Source organism: Notolepis coatsorum (genome assembly GCF_963971535.1).
Source record: "Notolepis coatsorum genome assembly, chromosome: 3".
Classification (NCBI taxonomy): Eukaryota; Metazoa; Chordata; class Actinopteri; order Aulopiformes; family Paralepididae; genus Notolepis; species Notolepis coatsorum.
In genome coordinates this window covers 59615821-59634263 of record NC_140167.1, presented here as the reverse complement: position 1 = coordinate 59634263, position 18443 = coordinate 59615821, and the positions used below count along the sequence as shown (strand labels likewise).

The following is an 18443-nucleotide window of genomic DNA, read 5'->3' as shown; positions in this document are numbered from 1 at the left end:
AAATAGATAAATAGGAGAAACAAAATGGATAACATTTTTTTTTTGTGATTTATCATAAATTGGTTTTTATTTTAGACCTTTCTTAGGATGAAATATATATATATATATATGGTAGCCATTATGTATATCTCTCTCTCTCATGTATGGCTGTCAAAAAAATCACCACCTCACCGATCAAGCAGTAACATTGATCTATTTCTTAGTCTCGACTGCCCCCTAGTGACCTAAATAGAAACACACATATAATGAATAGGATGCACTTCCACATTCTCATCGCAGTGGGGCGACCTGTATACGGAAGTAAAACCAGTGAAAGAGTAGGAGAGGAAGGAAGCTGACAGCCATTGAAAGAACTGCAAAAAAAAGGCCGGACTTGGGCTTCAATTCGCGTCTTTTGGTCAAAATACGGGATCTAAACCTAGCAGAAATGTCTAAGTGTACCGGGTCGGATCGTTTCAGGCGAGTAGATGTGGACGAATACGACGAGAACAAATTTGTAGACGAGGAGGACGGAGGAGAGAACCAGCTGGGTCCTGACGAGGCAGAGGTGGATTCACTCATCAGACAATATCCTTTTCATGATTAGCCTGTTTGTTAGCGTGTATACAAAGCTGGACACAGTCCGTTAGCTAGCCCGTGTGTGCATTTTACGACACTGTATACTGATATCACGCAGGACGTTTGCTAGTTTAAGATGTACGATGATGTGTGCAACTTGCACATCCCTCAGGAAGATTGATTCCTGCGCCCCGAGGCCAGCCACTGTCCAGACTTGTCTGTCAGGCACATTCCAGAGAAGTCTACTCTCCACAGAGAAATACACTTCACTTTTCGTCATATAACGTTGTTCCTACCGGGCTAAACCCAGCATCCACGGCCAGCCTGACTTCTTATGGTTTGATAATAATGCCATTTGTAAGGTAGTAGCGTGTCGTAGAGCTAGCTGAGGAAACGGGCCGTATTCAATGAGGAAGTGCACCCGTTTAGTGCCTTATAAGTCATCTTGCTGCAGCACTTCTAGTTCCTGTACACGAGAGAGAGAGGGGCGTAGTCTGAGCTCATGGAATGCAAATGGTTTGCTTTATAAAACTGTATTGAAGAACTATTACTGACCAAGGCCTCCCACATGACAAGAATAGTAAATAGACCATGTTTATTGTGGCCGGGTCCCAGCCAGGACATTGATTGATTGATTGAAAACTTTATTAACAGATTGCAAAATGGGTACAATACAGTACGACTCAATGCACACAATTGTTAAGGGGATGCAGACCAGAGAAATACTTTAGTCTTGTTTACATCAGGCCGGGTCCCCCATTTTCAATTCATCATGACATTTATGACATACAGATATACAGTACTACTCTGTTACTGTATACAGGAGAGTATATTCCTCAATTTGGGTCCATGGGTAGTAAAAAGAGTAAATCAGCTACTGTTCCTAATTTATGCAAATGACATGTCATCAGCTTGTGACTGCAACTTGTTCTTGTTCGCGGACGACTCAGCCCTGCTGGTCTCTGACAAGAACAAGTTACAGGTTGAAAAAACCCTCAGCTCAGAACTCTGCAGAATCTGCACCTGGCTCGCTGATAACAAACTATCATTACACCTGGGTAAAACGGAGTCCATTCTCTTCGGATCAAATAACAAACTCAGCAAGACCGACGGCTTCTCAGTTACAGTGGGTGACAATATTGTCACAAGGAAAGATGACATTACATACCTAGGGTCCATCCTAGAGGCAAATCTTTCCTGTGACAAAATGGCATCAAAGGTAATAAAAAAAAGTCAACCAACGAACTAGATTCTTGTACCGGATCTCCTCTCTGGTAAACAATAATACCCTGAAGACTCTGGCAGGAGCACTCATTCAAGGGTACTACGACTATGCTTGCACCTCATGGTACCAAAGCACCTCAAAGGCGCTAAAAACAAGATTACAAACATCACAAAACAAACTGGTCAGACTACTACTTGACCTTACTCCTAGAACCCATCTCACCCCTGCCCACTTTGACTACCTAGGATGGCTTAGAGTAGACGACAGAGTACAGCAACTTGCAATGGGCCTGGTCTACAAGATACACTACACGACTAAGGTACCCATGTACATGTCAAAATACTTCCCAAAGGTCAGTGAATACCACAACCACAACACCAGAGGAAGCTCAACAAATCATGTTAAACCCAGGTCGGCTCAAACAAGGGACTAAACACGTTTCGCAATTATGCCACATCAATGTGGAACGCCCTACCCAAAGCTGTAAAGGAATGTGAATCCCTACCCACATTCAAAACCGCTCTAAAAGAGCACCTACGGGAGGCTGCAATTCGAAACTGGCCACCGTAAATGTCCAAACCCCCCCACCCCCTCCTAATAGACAGTTTCCTCCCCTCTGTGTATATATTCTCTCCCCACCGTATGTATATTTCTCTCCCACCCTCCCACCCCCTCCTAATGTACAGTCTCGAGTCTCCTCACCACCGTATATATTCTCTCCCCACCGTATGTATATATTTCTCTCCCACCCACCCCCTCCTAATGTACAGTCTCCTCCCCATCATATGTATATACGCTGTCAGGATCTATGGGTAACAGTACTGTATATTTGCATATCATATGTCACAAATGTAACAGTACTATATACCTGTATGTAGGGGTGGGCAAAATGACGATATTAAATAAATAGCGGGTACAGTTCATTAACGATACACTTTTTAAACATATCGTGGACATCGTGATGTTTTGCACAAAACCTCACGTCAGTTACTAAGCCGCCGCGGCTGAGATGAGACTTACTTTAGCACAGCACTTTCCTCTCTCCCTCACACAGACACACACACTCGCCCAATTTACATCACGTACACGCACACACGCCCAGAGACGGAGAGGCGGTAACTAAGTTAGCTGCTAACTAAGCTAAGCTAACACGTTAGCCACTAACCCTAGAAACGCTCACATGGGAGTGATCCACGTCACCAGTTCCATTAGTGGGGAAAGGGGGGGGGGGTTATATTGACGAGGCTTGACAACAGAGGTTTATATAATCATTATATTGGCGTGACTATATCCATCAAAGGGTTAAATCAATAATTTGTATGTGCTTTAGAGGAAATGTCAAAATATCGCAAATATATATCGTGTATCGTAATAGAGCAAAAAAATATGAATTGAAAATGGGGGACCCTGATGTAAACAAGACTAACGTCTTTCTCTGGTCTGCATCCCTTTAACAATTGTATGTATTGAGCCGTACTGTATTGTTCCCATTCTGCAATCTGTTAAATAAAGTTTTCATTCATTCATTCAGCTTGACAGTCAGCATTCTGGATGGGCTCTTGGTCATTATGACGGATAATTTCAAATGTGTGATTGAAGGGTAGGCCCCTGGTGTATGCATATCTCCTTAACCCTCCCTGCACAGGGAATCTGATGGAGGCTTTACAAGCAGCCCTGAAGAACCCACCAATGAACACAAAGAACCAAAATGTCAAGGTCAGTTTCCCTGTCGATTCCTACTGTATCTCCTTGGAAGTGTCACTGCATTGTTTTCCTCACCGCTGATTTGGCAGGCTGGTTTGACACTGTTTAAAGGAGCCGCCAGCCAGATAGTATAATGGTCTCAAATGGAGAGTTATCGTCGCATGGTTTAAATGCTGTTTTCAGTGGCGTTTTCAATTCCACACACGGCCGGGCTCCGTGCCGAACGTAATCTCGAACCGGCCGGCGCGTTCACACTGGGAATAATTGGTTCGGAACATGAAAAATCGGTGCTCAGTGTTTTCTTAGAGGGCCGAACTAAAGCCTCCGTCATGTTCCGAACCAATTATTCCCGGTGTGAACGCGCCTAATGAGAAATGTCTCGAACGACACGGGTCTGTGTTGAGTTATTATTCAAGTAGTCAGGGAATTCTACAGTTCCTCCTCCTAGCCAAGGAAACTATAAAAGAAGGAAGAGTCATCACATCACTGTCAGTCAGTTGAATGGGATCAGCCATCTCCTCGTTTATGACATTTATGACAGTATGTCATTTAAAAAGGTTAGTACCTCGGATGTCAGAATCATCAGCAATTTGTTCCATAACTCATTCAGGGCCAACAGCGCCCTCTGCTGATGGCCCTTCGGTGCCAATGCTTTATCCAATGGAGAATAGGACTTATTTGCAAGTGCATAAAACATATCAAATATAATAGCAATAGATCTAAATAACACAGTGATCGTCAATGAGTTGCTTCCAGTCAACATGCACGAAACAGATAATTTTTTCATACATACATTTCCATTTTATACCGTGATGAATATCAATATATTTCTAGGGTGTTCTGTCATCTCAATAAACTCCAGCAAATCGAGCTTAAATGTATTTCCTTAGAAAGCGTGCCATTTGTCGCTTGATTTATGAATAGTTTTCAAATAAACGCTAGATTATCGATAGTATACACTACAGCAGGCGTGGCCAACCAGTCAGAGACTAAGAGCCACAAAAATGACTGTGGTGCCACAAAGAGCCACACCATATACCAGCGTTTCTCAACCTTTTTTTTCAGTCACGGCACCCTTCATGTGTTTATAGGTCTCACCCTCTGGCCTCTGAAGTTGCTAATGTATTTTTTATTTGGGCCTCACACTCTCACAGGGTTAAAAGTACCCTGTGAGACCCACGGTTGCAAAATTACAAAATCACTTTTAGCCATTTAAAAAAAGAATGTTTATTTAAAAAATGTTAAGCACATGTATAGTCAATTGGTCCTTCACAATGCTATTTGATAGTAAATGTGTTTTATATGTCCCACCCTCTGGCCTCTGAAGTTGCTAATGTTTTTTTTAATTTGGGCCTCACAGGGTTAACCTCTTAAGCCTGAGATATACAATAAAAGTGTATATTTTCAGCATTATGTTTGTTTACCAATTATTTTAACTGTTATTAGTGAAATATAAGATTATAGAAATCTCAGGGCATTGAGTCGGAAACCGGCGCATATTGACGGGAGGAAGTGAAACATCCAAAAGTGAGTGTAGTCTTTTGAAGGAAGAGACTCAGGGCTTTAAATTTTCGAAAAACTACCCTACCCAGCTCACACCAGCCCCTGTCAATCATCTGACTTCTGGATTTACTTTTTTATTTCTCTTATTTTTTGGGATTATCTCCCACAAACCTGAACGTTATTGCCATAAAACAGAACGCAGTTAGTTTCTCTACCTTTCTGTGAACGTCTTGCAAAAAACGGTGTTGCAATATGATGAAAAATGGTGGAGAAATGTACATTATAAAAAAGATGGCAGAATTCAGTACTGTATCTACAAAACCTTGTTTAACACTTTGGTTGCCTAAGGTTAAATTAATGATATACCATAGATTGCCAGCGCTATTTGTCTATGGAGAAAGTCCCCTTCTTTGCAGGGCTATAACTTTTTAAATTCTATTGCTACATTGCCATTATTAGGGCCCATTCAAAGTCCTATATGTATTGTTCATTGTGTAGCAACGTTAAACTTTTTCATTCACATATTCATAGTAAAGTATGGTCTAATGTATAAGTATGTTTTCATCTCTTTCTGCAGCTTTCTCCAGAACGTGATATATAGCCCCAAATGCATTATATTGATGATGAAATACAGTTTGATGGCAATCAGCGCGATATAAAAAATTCCAACTAGACGTACTTCTAGAAGTTACTACACGTCATCTGATGTTGACCGGATGGGCGAGGGGGCGTTTATAATTCCGTGGGCAGCGTTATACCAATCATCTAATGTGGGTCAAATGTTGATAATAGCAGTTATTATCGAAGACGGTAACGTTACACGCTGAAACTCACCCCAGTCTCCGCGCGCCGTTGGGCGATCATCGTTGAGTAGAAATGTTATCATTATGGGATATATTTTTACCCGGTCCATCTCCAGCTTGTATAATGGTATATACGTCCAAATCATGTTGTTTATCGAGTTATTGGCAATCGATCACCGTGTAGCGCGACGAGCCAGAGTCACATGAACTATAGCGAGCGCCCGGAAGTACTACGGTCGTCATGACAACCTCTATTCAACATCCTGTTTGGCGATTGCGCCGATCGGCCACCAGATGGCGCTCCTGAACCGCCAGAGAGCTCAGTGGGTCCTGCTGGTGGATCTCAGGCCAGCGGAGGGACATTATGAATCCGATCGCAGATTTTTGAAATATTGATATAAGGACGCTGTACAGCGTCCCCCGGCAACTTTAGCATGGCCAGCAAAGACGTGAAAAGACGTGTCCCGGCACTCAAAGTGTTAATCATCTTCCCTTTATTCATTTGCTTAGATTTTTCAGGTCTGGTAAATTTTAGCATGGTGTTATTCACAGTCAAAGATTAAAAAAAAATTGTAAATGTTCATTCTACGTCCTTATAGAATGAGTGACATAAAAAGAAAAGTAAAAAAAAAAGTAGTTTTTTTTTAATGGATGGAAGAGCCGCACATTGACGGGGCAAAGAGCCGCATGCGGCTCGCGAGCCGCGGGTTGGCCACCCCTGGTATACAGCATGTGTCCTCATGCACGAAGAGAAGCGGGGTCTGAAAAATCGCTTCTCCGTACTTTGGTCGGCGCGAACCTCACACACACACACACTAGTGTTGTCACGATACTGGAATTTCTAACTTCGATACGATACCTTGAAAAGTATCGATATTCGATACCATTTTTGATACCACAGGGAAAAGATTTTAATCTTAACATTTTAATTTCTTTATTACATTTTTTATTTAGCTTTTGCTGGTCGATTCTCCTCACCTTCTCTCTGGTATTATAGAGAAATATAACACTTTTAAAACCCATTGTTTCTCTTTAGATCAGACATTTAAAAATAACTAAATTATCTAATCTAATCTTAGAAATTAAGTAATGTTAATAGTACTTTGATTGAGAACTTTATTAACAGATTGCAGAATGGGTACAATACAGTACGGCTCAATACAAAACAACTCCTAAGAGGATGCAGACCAGAAAAATACTTTAGTTAAGCATTACATCACGCGCAGGAGTGGTTTGTGACCAATAAACCATGCCTAGGGGTGGTCGTTAGGCCCGAGGCGCAGCCGAGTGTCGTTAGACCCCCCTAGGCATGGTTTATTGGTCACAAATCACGACTGCAAGTGATGTAAAGCTTTTATACAACTGCCAGATTCATCCAACCTTATTTCTATACAATAAACACACATTAATCGAAGATTTATTGAAAAAACCATCCGCCAGAAAAAGTAGTTCCCACAACTACAAAAAAGACAAGTTGCCTCCATGTGGAAGCAGCTTGAAGTGCATCCAACCAAACTAACACATCCAACTGTGTATTATTGGAATGATTGAGAGAAGTTGCCTCATGTGGAAGCAGCTTGAAGTGCATCCAACCAACTAACACATCCAACTGTGTATTATTGGAATGATTGATTGAAAATTTTATTACCAGATGCAGAATGGGTACAATACAGTACGGCTCAATACACACAATTGTTAAGGGAATGCAGACCTACTTTCCATAGAACTTCATTCTAGATGCTTCTATATAAAGTAGGTAAAACAAATTAAAAAGTCTTCCTGCCCTATAGGAAAAAAACGTTTTCTTCGCCCTATTCTTTTATTTATTTTTTTAAACCTACTGTAGAGGGCCTAAACTTAACCAGTTGGAAACCAAGCGTACAGTAATAAAATTAGCAATCAATCAATCAATCAACTCAATAGGCCATGCTCACTTAGAACAGCGCAGCACCCAGCTCTCTGACTATCCCCCGCGTTGCAGGCAGAGTGTGTGCGTGTGTGTGTGTGTGTGTGTGTGTGTGTGTATGTGTGTGGGGGGGGGGGTGTGTGGCGGTGGGTGGAGACTAGAGCGAGCGCTGACAGTCGAAAGGAAAAAGAAATTGAAAAAAAAATCGCAAATTAATCCATCAATCAATCCGCGATTTTTCTTTTGTTACAGAATGATTCAAGACCCATCAATTACATCATCCAACATTGTTTAAACGACTAAGACATTCGCTGTGACAGAATCGCTTGATATTTAGTCGTTTAGTCGCCATTAACATATCCATTTGTAAAGATTATTGGCCACCTTCTTGTGATCCGGCGGAGTGATGTGATGTGGGTCGGTTGTGGGCGGGTCCTGGGCCAGCAGCGTGGATTGTTGCCAATAAAGACGTGTTAATGGCCAATCAGAATCGAGAAATTTGCATGCCGTTGTATAATCTTGTTTACATCGGGGTCCCCCATTTTCAATTCACCAGGAATGCGTGTTAAGCATAACAACATCTAAGTTAATTTACTTCTGACCATTATAGTCAAAGTATTTTCCTATGAACTGAAACTCATAAGGCTAGCATCATTGGCGTTCAGTTACAGCTATATTGGCCAACGTTAGCCAACTGCACTACGAACTTCCAGCCAGCTAGCTGGCTACCCCAATCCACAACAGCCAGCCAGCCAAACGTACAAAATACAGTCTCAGCCAATCACATCGATTTGTACAGTTAGTTGGCTCCACTCCATTGCGAATTAAAAGGTGCAGCCAGCACAGACCGTATTAGCTGGCTACAGTTGCTGGGTGGCTAACGTTAGCTAGCCAACAACTGCAAAAACGAACTCCAATGCTGGTATCAGCCGTTGATATGAGCTATCAGTAGCTAGCCAGCTAGTCAGCTACATAACGTTAGACAACGCCTTGTGCTTTTAACTAAAGTGAATAGTTTACTGGGCCATTTTCAAGTGATGTTGAAAGAGGAGCTGCACTTTTGCTCTCTTGAGAGCGAATGAGAGATGTTGACACTAGACGGGTCTGTGGGGAGGAGGGGGAGGGGCACTAGCAATGCACTGGGAGCAGCATGTGTGCGTCAACAACTTGCTGTAGGATGAGAGAAGACAGCGTGCCAGCTGGTATCGATATTGCGGGAAATTAGTATTGAAACTGTTTTAAATATTCAGAATCGATATGTATCGAAAAATTATTTTTGACAACACTAACACACACACACACACACACACTCCGATGGCGGAGAAAGGAACATCTGATTACCCCAAGATTCGTAACATAAAGGCCTTACCTCACATCTGATGTCATGCAAAAAGATTAATCCAATTCCTGATCGCCATTCCAAATATTGATTGCGTCCATTGATCCAACGTTATAGTCCAAAACACATAATCCACGCTGATCCCAGTCCCCCCAGTCAATGCAATAGTATCCAGCTGCATGTCCGAGAAGTAAAACCTGGACCGGACTTATTTTTTGGATGCACAGTCCCAGCCAATCCAATCCAATGATGTGCAATACCATCCGGGAGACGATAGGCGGCGGTATTTGCCCTTTGCGAGCCCAGACCCATTCCCAATGATAATGTCAGGCTGGATGGATGAAAAATTTATGGATATCGCTAATAAAATAAATATGGATTAAAACCAGAGATTTATCTGGTTTGGCGCTTTTGCTGCTTATTTTATGCTTATTTTATGCCACATTTTACATCTGCACATTATGCATTGCTCTTGATCTACCAATTTTGGGTACATTTGATGCCTGTCTTTTTTTACTTCTGTGAAGCAGTTTGAGCTGCAATTCTTGTATGAAAGGTGCTAGTTTATTATTGTTATATTATTGTCAAAAGATTTGGTCAACTGAGTTTCCTTAGTAGTTCAGCAGAAACTCTGTGCAAGGTCAACTTGAGACGTCTGCAGGACGGGAGGCACGCTGGAAATAACGTTTAGTGATTGAAGGTCTTCACACATCCGCTGAAAAAAAGGCATAGATGTACAACTACAAGCAATATCGATCTTGGGATTTTCTAAGCATAGTTTATACACCATTATAGCATAATCTATGCTGTTACATATAGGGATGTCCCGATCCGATCACGTGATCTTCCGAAGATCGGGATCATTTTTTTTTTTTTTTTTTTTTTTAACAAACATGACCATGTTCACATCTTAAACTCATACGGAGGCCTTAGTTTTGGTTTTAAATTGCATATCATCATTCATTTATTTATTGTCACACAGAGCAGAAGAATTTAGCCAAAACAAACGCATTTCCTTTGATTTAATTATACATCTTAATGATTTATGTCAAGGATTGCAATGCCTCGCTTGAATGAAGTTAACTTTTCACCTGGATAACGTCAACATTCAGGGTGAATGTAATGTGAGAAATTGGGATGAGAATTTTTTATTTTATTTTGCTTGGATCGGGAAAGATCGGTATCGGTAGATGGTGATACTCAAAATCGGGATCGGATCGGGAGCAAAAAAAATTGATCGGGACATCCCTAGTTACATCCCCTGTACACAGGGTTGTCATTTTAGTAACATAATTAGGTTGTGAAAAAATTTATTCATGGTACCTAGAAGTTTAAAAACCGAGGAGCCTTAGAAAAATGTTTAATGTAGGCCTGTGCACATGTTTCTTTCCTCTATATATTAAGAATACATCTTAAGGATTTATTGTGTTATCCTGACTTTTTCCATTTTATTTATTTACTTTTATTGTATAAGACTGTTCTTTGATGGAGCTGTCCATATTATACATGTAATCAATCATTGCTCCTCCAGGAGCGTGCGGAGGGCCTGGTGTTGAAGGTGCTGAGTTCCTTTAAGAGCAGCGACATTGAGAAGGGGGTTCAGTCTCTGGACAAGAATGGAGTGGATCTGCTAATGAAGTACATCTACAAAGGCTTCGAGAGGCCGTCAGAGAATAGCAGCGCTGTCCTCCTGCAGTGGCATGAAAAGGTGGGTCTACTTTATAAAGGATATATTTTCTATGGTGTTTCTGCTTTATTAGATGGTATAAAAAGGCGAGTCTACTTTATAAAGGATACTTTTCTATGGTGTATCTTCTTTAGTACAGTGGTTCTGTTGCATTCTCTCATTGGGCTAACCTTTAGTCAATGCATTAATATTGAAATAAAAATATTCCACATTTATCTGGGGACCACCTGAAACCCCTTCAAGGACCCCTTGACAGAGCTGCAGGCTACTAACGAAGCTGCAGACTAACAGAGCTGCAGGCTACTAACGAAGCTGCAGACTACTAACGAAGCTGCAGAGCAGACTACTAACGAAGCTGTAGAGCAGACTACTAACGAAGCTGCAGAGCAGACTACTAACGAAGCTGCAGACTACTAACGAAGCTGCAGAGCAGGCTACTAACGAAGCTGCAGACTACTAACGAAGCTGCAGAGCAGGCTACTAACGAAGCTGCAGAGCAGACTACTAACGAAGCTGCAGAGCAGACTACTAACGAAGCTGCAGAGCAGGCTACTAACGAAGCTGCAGACTACTAACGAAGCTGCAGAGCAGGCTACTAACGAAGCTGCAGACTACTAACGAAGCTGCAGAGCAGACTACTAACGAAGCTGCAGAGCAGGCTACTAACGAAGCTGCAGGCTACTAACAAAGCTGCAGAGCAGACTACTAACGAAGCTGCAGAGCAGACTACTAACGAAGCTGCAGACTACTAACGAAGCTGCAGAGCAGACTACTAACGAAGCTGCAGAGCAGACTACTAACGAAGCTGCAGAGCAGGCTACTAACGAAGCTGCAGAGCAGACTACTAACGAAGCTGCAGACTACTAACGAAGCTGCAGAGCAGGCTACTAACGAAGCTGCAGACTACTAACGAAGCTGCAGAGCAGGCTACTAACGAAGCTGCAGACTACTAACGAAGCTGCAGACTACTAACGAAGCTGCAGAGCAGGCTACTAACGAAGCTGCAGAGCAGACTACTAACAGAGCTGCAGGCTACTAACGAAGCTGCAGAGCAGACTACTAACAGAGCTGCAGAGCAGACTACTAACGAAGCTGCAGAGCAGACTACTAACGAAGCTGCAGAGCAGACTACTAACGAAGCTGCAGAGCAGACTACTAACAGAGCTGCAGACTACTAACGAAGCTGCAGACTACTAACGAAGCTGCAGAGCAGACTACTAACGAAGCTGCAGAGCAGACTACTAATGAAGCTGCAGAGCAGACTACTAACGAAGCTGCAGAGCAGACTACTAACGAAGCTGCAGAGCAGACTACTAACAGAGCTGCAGACTACTAACGAAGCTGCAGACTACTAACGAAGCTACAGAGCAGACTACTAACGAAGCTGCAGAGCAGACTACTAACAGAGCTGCAGACTACTAACGAAGCTGCAGGCTACTAACGAAGCTGCAGGCTACTAACAAAGCTGCAGACTACTAACAGAGCTGCAGACTACTAACGAAGCTGCAGGCTACTAACGAAGCTGCAGACTACTAACAGAGCTGCAGGCTACTAACAAAGCTGCAGAGCAGACTACTAACAGAGCTGCAGACTACTAACAGAGCTGCAGACTACTAACAGAGCTGCAGACTACTAACAGAGCTGCAGACTACTAACAGAGCTGCAGACTATTAACAGCGCTGCAGGCTACTAACAGAGCTGCAGAGCAGACTACTAACAGAGCTGCAGACTACTAACAGAGCTGCAGACTACTTACAAATGTAAACTACTAACGGAGCTGTAGACTACCAATGAAGCTGCAGGAACCAAATTCAGCCCCATAAGATAATACACCGTATTTGTTGGTGGTTATAAAGATGATTACTTTTGTTTTTTTAGTGTTTCTTGGAAGTTTTACAGAAGACGCGGCATGTGGTTCAACTGCTGTAGCAATAAAAGAATAAAAAAAGTGTATGTATAATACATATACATATATACAGATGCATCAATATACATAAATGAATAAATAAATATACATATCAGCGGTGCAGCGAAGAAGGAAGCAGTCATTTGAGGAATACCATTCAGTTCAAAAGTGAAATAATATATTCACAATGTCAGTTGAATGGAGATCATATCTCCAGTCTAAACTCACACACTGGTGCTCCTGGATCTTCTGGGTTTGGTTCATCGCGGCAAAACGCAGCTTTAAAAGAGAATCCTTTCAACCCTGGTGGTTGGTGAACTGAACTCTTTATTCATCCTTTTTTCAGCTTCTGTTATTCATTCTTACCTAAACATGCAGATGTTTTGAATTTGTACCGGTATTATTGCATATTGATGATAATAATAATGAGGGATGGTAAAAATATCTACCGGTATACAGTATAGCACAGCTATTCCTATTCAATAGGGAGGTGTAGTGGTTACGTTATTGCTCTTTCCGGCCGGTCATCTTGAAAACGCAATGTAATTCCCCATTGACCATTTCTAAATCGTCTCGTTTAAAACAAATAAAGCATTAACATTTGCATGGTGTACCTTTCTGTGCGTATTCATCGACAATCTATAGCTCAACATGAAAATATTCGCAATTAATCGTAAAAATAAATCAGAATTGTATTTCAACCAAAAATGCTTAATGTTAGTGATAGAAGGGAACTCGTTTTGTGCAAAAATGGAAAGCTTTTCAATATTCATGAGGCAGAATTGTTACAATAGCTGATAATCCATTTCCCCAATGATACATCCCTACGGGTGGACCTCACGGGCGGTCCAAAGCGACGTCGGACTACACCTCCCTATAGCAAGTGGACCAAATAGTAAAATCACTGGGGGTTCGTGGGCCACACAGAATACTTTGTTAATGAATGCCTACAAATAACTCTTACAGTGTAATGTTAATAGATATATTACTACATGGAATAAACTAATCACTGCATCCCTTTTCTTTCTCTTTAATGGTGTCATTGAAATCAATTCCAGACAGCAGCACAAACAATAGGAAAGCTGTTGTTATAAGTCTTGATACAGAAGTGCAGGACGTTACAGCTGATCACAGCCCACAGTGCTTTAAAAAGACCTAACGCGTCAGATTTGCAGGCAGCCTCTTGCGGGCCATAGAAAATGTCAAAAGCGGCGTATCTGGCCAGTGGGCCGCTGGTCGAATAGGCCTGCACTGCAGTATAGTATCATCCTTGCGATAATAGTGCTGATATGTGGTCGCTAGTATCAGGATATCTTTCACTGTACAATTTCGAAAACATTCAATGAAAACAACATCTTGTTATTATTGCACTTTACTGTTACCTTGCACTTAAAATAGATTTAATCAAATCTTAATGTGACTGCGTGAAAGACTGAAAGGCCTTGAAGCTTATCTATTAATTAATCTTTCACTTTTCACTCTTAAGTATAATTGATTTTGGTATTATATTTAGGCAAGTCGGAGTGTTCAGAACAGCCTTATGTGCCTAGATTTCTATGGTGAAGAGAAAAATAGACAGATTTGTTCATACTAATGATGACTCATCTCTCCCTCCCCTCTGTGTCACCAGGCTCTTTCTGCTGGTGGAGTGGGCTGTATCGTCAGGGTACTAACTGCCAGGAAGACGGTCTAACAGCAGAACAGAGGAGCCTTACTCTCCACAGACCGCCTGGTATAAACATCTAATGGATGAATTCACAAAAACAGCAGATTTCTAACCGGGGGGGAGGGGGGGGGGGGGGTGCTGGGGGTATTTCACAGAGAAAATTAATGATTAGCAAGTCAGTTGGTTAACTTTGAAAAAGGATTTCACTATGTTAATGTTTTTTGTAAAAAAAACTCAACTTAAATATTAGGTTTTGGAATGTGATTTGGTCATGCATATTGATTATTGTTGATTATGAACAAAATACTATGAGTTATTCAGTGATATTGTGTAAAGTTATCTGGCTAACTGTAGTCCTGCTTTGTGAAATACCCCTCTAAGATGACCCAGGTGTGACCGGTCCTTAGCAGGCTAGACGTGGAACCACAACGTGTGTGTCTGTCTGTGTGTGTGTGTGTGTGTGTGTGTGTCTGTCTGTGTCTCTCTCCAGCCTAGTGGATTCTACACGGAGAGCTACAGGTGTACTTCCTACTCCAGCTTGCTGGTTCCCGGCTGTTTATTTAACGTTAGCTATGCTAGCTATACATATCACAGCCACTAAAGTGAATGTTGACAGAGATGTAATATCACATTAGCACCTCTATAGCACCTAAACATGAAATCCAGTCTGCTTGACTGTCAAACACTCACCTAGAAGTTGTTGAAATGGTAGTTTGTGAGAATTTAAACAAATGCATTTAAACGAGTCTCAAGTCTGCTCTCATGTCGATTTCGAATGTTCGAAACAATATCTTTTGTTAAGTTGCTAAGTCGTGTTCGATTCAGCATGTCTCTATTGAAATCTTGACAAATTGGACCGTTTCCAACAACATCGGGGTGAATGTTTGACAAACAAGTGGCCCGGATTTCACTTTTAGGTAATATAGAGCGCATCTCGAGTAAGAATTAAATGATATCATGTGATGTTGCCTTGGGGTGGGGTGGGGGGGGGGGGGGGGGTGACGACTGTGATTTAAGTGCCTGTGATGTGGTAGCAAGTGTACTGTAAACGGCCAGGAACCAGCAACACCTCACCCATCTGTACAGCTGACTGGGTCTTTCTGCCCCACCGTCAGCACGTCATTCATAGGCAGATAAAGACAAGCTCACACCAACAACGCTCTCCATCACATACATTAGTTATTGTGCTGACTGGTGTGATCTCTAGCATTTTCTACTCTCTAGCCCACCCAGTCCCCTGTCCCTCATTCATACATATACACACACATGCATATATTGTATTTATATATATACAGACAGGCAGAATCACATTTATACAAACAGACACACATACATCTCCAGTGATTTTCAGCTTTGGTTCTTTCTGGAAAATTTCTGCTAGGAAAACAACAACAACAACAACGTTTGTTTATTGTCAATGTCAACCGTTGTTAAACCAAAAGCTAAACTAAGACCTTCCTGGTGGAATAGAAGCGTGATGCTCCTCAGTAAATCTCCAGTCAAATCTCCTCATTGGCCGGCTCAGACCCTTTAGCAGCCTGTGTCCTCAAAAGCACAGTCACAGATGGCAGTTGGTGGATTTGCGGGTGGGGAGGGGTGTAGGGGGTCGGGGGTCGCCACTTTGCCAGAGGGGGGGGGGCTTCCATCTATCGGCTGGTCTGGCCTAGTTAGAGATCATTACCCATGATGCAGCACGGCCTGCTATCTCCACCACTCATTAATCCCACTTCAATGTTCCTCACATCTCTCCTTCATTAATCTTTCTCTTTTGTCTCTTCTCTCGTTCACTTACACATTCTGTATGTACAGGGCATTAGTTCGCTCTGCTGTTATACTGTTGTATAAGAGATGCATTTGTTTGTACTTTCAGGAAGATTACACCATGACGACTTGTTCTCAAATTGTTTCCCTTATTTGGTTTTGCATTTTTATTTTTATTTTTTTTATGTTATTTAACAGGGAAAATAATCTGGGATTATGCTTTGTTTAGCCTCTCCCCTCTTTGTGTCATTCCTTTATTATCATTATGATTTTTGCCTGACATTAAAACCCCTGACTTTAAGTCTAGAAGCACTACTGTATTAGAGCCTCTAGGACTCAGTCTAGAAGCACTACTGTATTAGAGCCTCTAGGACTCAGTCTAGAAGCACTACTGTATTAGAGCCTCCAGGACTCAGTCTAGAAGCACTACTGTATTAGAGCCTCTAGGACTCAGTCTAGAAGCACTACTGTATTAGAGCCTCTAGGACTCAGTCTAGAAGCACTACTGTATTAGAGCCTCTAGGACTCAGTCTAGAAGCACTACTGTATTAGAGCCTCTAGGACTCAGTCTAGAAGCACTACTGTATTAGAGCCTCTAGGACTCAGTCTAGAAGCACTACTGTATTAGAGCCTCTAGGACTCAGTCTAGAAGCACTACTGTATTAGAGCCTCTAGGACTCAGTCTAGAAGCACTACTGTATTAGAGCCTCTAGGACTCAGTCTAGAAGCACTACTGTATTAGAGCCTCTAGGACTCACTCAACATTGAGAATTGCATTTCAGAGGATTTTACTAAATCAACATGTTTGTTAGGCAGCAGGGATTCAAAGTATTCAGAAAATGTCTCGTCATACTACAGCATACATGTAAAGTGACTTGTAAATTACTAGTATATGTAAAGTCCCTAATATTGCAGAACGTGAATAACTGTCTCCCCTACAACTCATTTGAGTATTTGCATGATCCCTCCCCCATCTGACCTGTGTGAGATTTATGTATTATTTCAAAGCATTGTCATGCCTGTTTTGTAACCTTGTTAATGGGTCGCTTCCTGAAAAGTTAAATGAAGACATTGGCATGTTTTGCATTGGAGTTCAATTTCTTGCACCAAGAGAATGTAGTTGGGCAACGCAGAATATAACCATGACCATGGGAGCCGCTTTGACTTTCCATAATCCGATAAATGGTGGATTCTTCCCAGCTCTTCAGAAAGTGACCCGGGAATATGTTGCGTCTCCTAAGCTTCGCCCGCCTTCTCGGGTAGATCGCTTATGTTGCCAAATGATTTGTTTTGCTTCTCTTTAAAGTATTGTTGGCCATTTTGAACTGAAGACTGTAACTTACGTTGTCGACTCAACTCTAGCAGCCCTTTTGTAGTAGAAGAAAAACGACACCATTAGAAACCACATTAAGGACAAAACTGTGATAGGGTTGTTTTGCTCATGTTTTAAGTCTGAAAATACGGCCCCTTAGGCTCACTCCATATAGAACCTAAGTAGGCCTAAGGGGAATTCCGTTTCGGCGTAACTTTTAAATGGTTTTTCCTGCTAATTTCTAATCAAGCACGTGGTGTGTGAGGATTACTCTTGGTACTGCTCTCGACTTGGGAGGTTGCTCCTGATGAATCATGTCTGCATCGTCTTATGTTTTAATGACAAGTTAATTTATAATCGCTAGTAGTTGATATCATAGGACTTGGGTTTTCATGTTTAAATACTCTTGTCATCAGTGGTGATGCTGCCTCCTGACATTAGATGCTTCTAATGCAGTACAGGCTGGGTTTACACAGGAACACAAATATTTCAAACCCTTTCAGGTGTAAGTTTTCTTTTTCTTTCTTTTTATTTTGTAATGTTTTCTTGAAATCTATCTCGGAATTATAGAACTTTCAGTGACCAGTAGTAGCCACTGTTACATAATCATTAGATTGTTCGGTTCTCAAAAGATTCCATCTCAACATGAGATGGTACACCTGACAGGGTTAACCCTCTGCACGCCAGATCTGATCTTATCTTTGCTGGACGAACATGGAAAAGCAATCGGGTCTGAGTTGTGTTTGGTTATAAATAAAAAATAAAGTTACTGTGTAAATGCCGCTACTTTTGCTCTTTTGGCCCAAGGGCAAGAATACGATGGAACATACCAAACTGATGGACAAACTGCCTTACTCAAATATTCCTTTTTTATGTTTGTGCTTTTCTGAGGAAAAAAATAAAAGATATATGAAACTTGATGTGAAGTGTTTTTCCTAAGGGATTTGTAAAAAAGAAAGTAATACCTATGTTCAACTGACCGGGTCAGGGTTCCTGCCGGTTTCAACAAGTTCAATTAAGACTTTTTCAGACCACTTTGAATATAATTGAATACCTATTTCACGGCCAAACTC

At 41.7% G+C, this 18443-nt stretch overlaps 1 protein-coding gene across 2 annotated transcripts; it reads left to right on the top strand.

The window, feature by feature from the left end:
- Positions 1-316: 316 nt before the first annotated feature.
- On the top strand, positions 317-18290 carry arpc5b (actin related protein 2/3 complex, subunit 5B). Of its 2 annotated transcripts, none has more exons than XM_084311083.1 (5): positions 317-568; positions 3428-3499; positions 10570-10746; positions 14262-14363; positions 16168-18290. In XM_084311083.1, exons 1-4 carry the CDS (start codon positions 428-430, stop codon positions 14322-14324), a joined length of 453 nt encoding a protein of 150 aa, XP_084167209.1. In that variant the 5' UTR covers positions 317-427; the 3' UTR covers positions 14325-14363; positions 16168-18290. The 2 variants fall into 2 exon arrangements, with proteins under 2 accessions (XP_084167209.1, XP_084167208.1); XM_084311082.1 differs by lacking the exon at positions 16168-18290 and adding an exon at positions 14788-15879.
- The last annotated feature ends 153 nt before the right edge of the window (positions 18291-18443 follow it).

Bases quoted from the DNA above. Each gene is read 5' to 3' on its own strand.
- arpc5b (XM_084311083.1), top strand. From the start codon at position 428: ATGTCTAAGTGTACCGGGTCGGATCGTTTCAGGCGAGTAGATGTGGAC. The intron at 569-3,427 runs TATCCTTTTCAT...CCTCCCTGCACA, and splicing joins TGGATTCACTCATCAGACAA to GGGAATCTGATGGAGGCTTT. The intron at 3,500-10,569 runs GTCAGTTTCCCT...TTGCTCCTCCAG, and splicing joins CAAAGAACCAAAATGTCAAG to GAGCGTGCGGAGGGCCTGGT.